Source organism: Coffea arabica, chromosome 2c (assembly GCF_036785885.1).
Source record: "Coffea arabica cultivar ET-39 chromosome 2c, Coffea Arabica ET-39 HiFi, whole genome shotgun sequence".
In the NCBI taxonomy this organism is placed as follows: Eukaryota; Viridiplantae; Streptophyta; class Magnoliopsida; order Gentianales; family Rubiaceae; genus Coffea; species Coffea arabica.
In genome coordinates, this window is record NC_092312.1 from 39,168,829 (window position 1) to 39,172,732 (window position 3,904).

The 3,904-nt window shown below is 41.8% G+C and overlaps 1 protein-coding gene across 1 annotated transcript; it reads right to left on the reverse strand.

Annotated features, from left to right (window-relative positions):
- Window positions 1-1,062: 1,062 nt before the first annotated feature.
- On the reverse strand, window positions 1,063-1,704 carry LOC140035656 (uncharacterized). The gene has a single exon (XM_072076968.1). It carries the CDS (start codon window positions 1,702-1,704, stop codon window positions 1,063-1,065), a length of 642 nt encoding a protein of 213 aa, XP_071933069.1.
- Between the last annotated feature and the right edge of the window lie 2,200 nt (window positions 1,705-3,904).

A 3,904-nucleotide genomic window follows, 5' to 3' on the forward strand; every position in this document is an offset into this window, starting at 1 on the left:
CCGGTAAGCTTGGAAAAGTCCTGAATAAAACGCCTATAGTACCTAGCCAATCCTAAAAAGCTACGCACTTCAATGGGAGTTTCAGGTCTCTTCCATTCAGTTACGGCCTCTACTTTTGCCGAATCTACGGAAATACCTTCTTTCGAAATCACATGCTCCAAGAAAAGAAATTTTCTCTAACCAAAATCACATTTACTAAATTTGGCGTATAGCTAATGATCTCTTAGGGTTTACAAGACTAGTTTTAGATGTTGCTCATGCTCCTCTTGGGTTTTTGAGTAGACCAGAATGTCATCAATAAACGCAACGACAAATTGATCCAAATAGGGTTTGAAAACCCGATGCATCAAATCCATAAAAGCGGCAGGGGCATTGGTCAATCCAAAGGACATAACGGCAAATTCAAAATGCTCATATCTAGAATTGAAGGCAGTCTTTGGTACGTCCTCTTTCCGAATTAATAACTAATAATAATCCTGTCAGAAGTCTAATTTCGAAAAGACCACTGCTCCTTGCAACTAGTCAAACAATTCATCAATATGGGGCAGTGGATACTTATTCTTAATGGTCACATTGTTTAACCCCCGATAGTCTATACACAACCTCAAGGTCCCATCTTTCTTTTTCACAAATAGCATAGGGGCTCCCCAAGGAGATCCACTCTCATGGATAAACCCTCGTTCCAAAAGGTCTTGCAACTGCAATTTCAACTCCTTAAACTCAGTAGGTGCCATCCGATATGGGGTTTTAGAGATAGGTGATAGGTGTCGTCCCCGATAACAAGTCTATCTTGAACTCTATCTCCCTCTCCGGTGGTAAAGTTATTAATTCATCAGGGAATATATCCGGATATTCATTCACTACCGGCACATTTTCTACCTTCAACTTATCGGTGAGAGTGTTTATAAGAAAAGTTAAGAACTCTTACGCCCCTTTACTCAGAAGTTTCCTATCCCGAATACCCGAAATCAATACAGATAAGGCTAGGCTACCCCTTACATCTAGCCTTAAAGTCGCCTCCCCCGGTATATGTAATTCTACCACTTTCCTCTTACAGTCAAGTTAGGGATCATACTTAGCTAACCAGTCAATACCCAAAATAACATCGTACCTCTTAATAGCTAAGCTTATAAGATTCCCCAAAAGCTTTCTCTCTCCTACCCAAATTTCACAATCAGCATACATCATACTAGTGATCAAACGTTGGGTCCCCGTAGGGGTACTAACTTCCAGGTCATAAGGCAAGCTAACAGGTCTTATATCAATTCCGCACATAAAATCAAGGTTAACAAAGGAATGGGTGGCACCGGGGTTTATCAAAATCCTAACTAGACGATGAAAGACAGGGATCGTACCTTCCACGATCTCAGACGAATCAGGAACTTGACGTTGCTCAAGGGAATACACCCGAGCGGCCATCTTTGGTCTTGTCCCTTCCACCTTAGATTGCCCCGAGTTGGTCTTTGACGATTGCAGAGTTATTCTCGCCTTTTGAGGTAGAACTGGACAGCTTGCAATTTGATGCTCCGCACTCCCACAGCGCAAGCACTTCCCTTCCTTCTTCGAACAGTTATCCTCAGTATGGTTTGGTTTCCCACAGAATCCACAAGGACCCCGAGAAATAGAAGTTGAGCTCCCCTGTGAGGCATTCCTCTGCTGGTCTCGCCCTATTGGACCACCCCTTGACGGAGTTCCTCTCGACATCCCCGGAAGTCTTCCTTCTCCGGCTCCCCTTCCAAACTTGGGAGGGTTACTTCTCTCACTTTGCCCTGAACTACTTCCAGGAAATCCCTATTTTCCCACCTGAAAGTTTCTCACTTGAAATCTTGCATTTTCAACTCGCAGTGCCTTCTCAACTACCTCACTAAAAATATTAATATGGGCTACTGCCAGATTCTTTTGAATTTTCACATTTAGCCCCTGAATAAATCGCCGCACCCTTTTTTGCTCAGTTACAATAAGTTCAGGGACGAACTTGGATAGTCTAGTAAACTGGTTCTCATACTCAGCCACCAATTGAGCTCCCAAGCGCAGCCTAATGAATTCGTCCTCCTTCTTTTCCTGAACTAGGGGCCGAAAATACTTTGGGTTAAACTCTCTCACAAAGTTTACCTATGTCTTTGGTATTTGCTCTCTTTCCCACTTTGTTCGAATCACGTTCCACCAAGACCGGCCGGCCCCTTTCAACTGAAATACAGCAAAAGTAACCTGTCTCTCCTCCGAATAGTGTAAGGCTACAAAGATTTCTATCATCTTCTCCAACCACCGTTCGGCCACGTCTGGATTAGGACCTCCCAGGAACTTTGGTGGGGAGAACTTTTGAAATCTTTCGAGAACTCTGTCCTCACCCTCTATATAGTTGTCCGGGTTTCCAGGTTGATGAACAGGGGGTTGGGCCAGGTGTTCCACTACGTAGGCCAACAAGTCAGTCATGCGCTGAATAGCAGCGGCTACCTGGGCATTAGGGTCTATTCTAGGCTCAAGATTTGGTTCAGACACAGTTTCCTGACTACCCCCTTCAGTCGCAGGTTGCCTAATACCACGTCCTCGGCCCCAACCACTACGAGTACCCTCCATTGATATAATCAAATCTAGGGCTGAAACACATGTATAATATTAAAACGATATAGAACATAAACAAATAACAAGAAATAAGCACCAAACAAAACATTTACACAATTCTCTCTATCTAGAGAATAAAACAAATGAATTTTTTGAGCTGTCTTTTACTTAATTATATCAGGAAATTTTGGTCATTTTGTTCATTTCCGTTAAGTTTAACGGATTCCGTCACCTTTATAATGTATTTCAAAGTACGGGGTGTTATGTTGTATATTTTGAAACCACGAGGGACTTTTCTGTATATTAGCTTTACCACATGAAATTTTTTTTATTTTTTACCCTATTGAATTTAAAGTTCCATGGATTTTCTGTAGGAGCTTTAAAATTCATCAAGAATTAGAAAAACCACTTCCACTTTCCTTAGCTCGAGAGTTCAAGATCAAATGGTGGGTTGAATTCAATTTGGATTTATGTGACCAGGAAAATGTTATAAAATTTGAAGAAACATGAGAAAAGCTCAAATGGTCAGTACATCAGATTTCAAAAGGAAGCACTGTGACAGCCCCACCTTCCCCTAAGGCGTACCAAAGGGGTTAGCGAACTGCCTGCCCAACTCTCGCCAGGACTACTAAGACAATAAAACACACTAAAACATTCGAAATATGTATATTAGTGCTCCTAAACGATTCAACAATCACAAAACGAAAAACGAAAAAACCCGTAACTGAAAATGAATAGTGACTGCCACGTCACTATCCGGCCGGTACCCAATCGAATACAGATAACGTTATATAACCTCAGGGAATGAACATTCCAAACCAAATATAATACATAAACATGATTAAACCGTTGTATATACATACGTTTGTAATGTACAAATTAAAAGGGAAATATTTGGATCAAAGTACATTTAGGGTTTTCAACTCCCGAGGAGCTATACAAAAGAGTATTTATACTAGGTCAATTCATTCTTCAAAATGATCATTGGTCCAAAAGATGGTTCCTTGTAAGGAAAACAAAGGTAACGGGGGTGAGCTTACGCTCGTGAGGTACTGACAAGACACACCAGGATAAGCATGATTAGGCAAGGAACACATAAGAAATTTCATCACATAACCAAGTTAAAAGGATACGACCAGCTCTCAAGAGCCACTTTCCACTTGCCGTACTTGATCTCAAACCCATCAACATTCCGTCAACGTTTGGAGTAAAGAACAAGACCGTAGATCCCACTTTACACCACATTCCTTCCACCGAACATCCCCATACCGGGCCCGAACACCTCACAGTAACAGAAAGGTAATAGTCGAGTGTACCACAGGGTCGAGGAGATAACACTCCA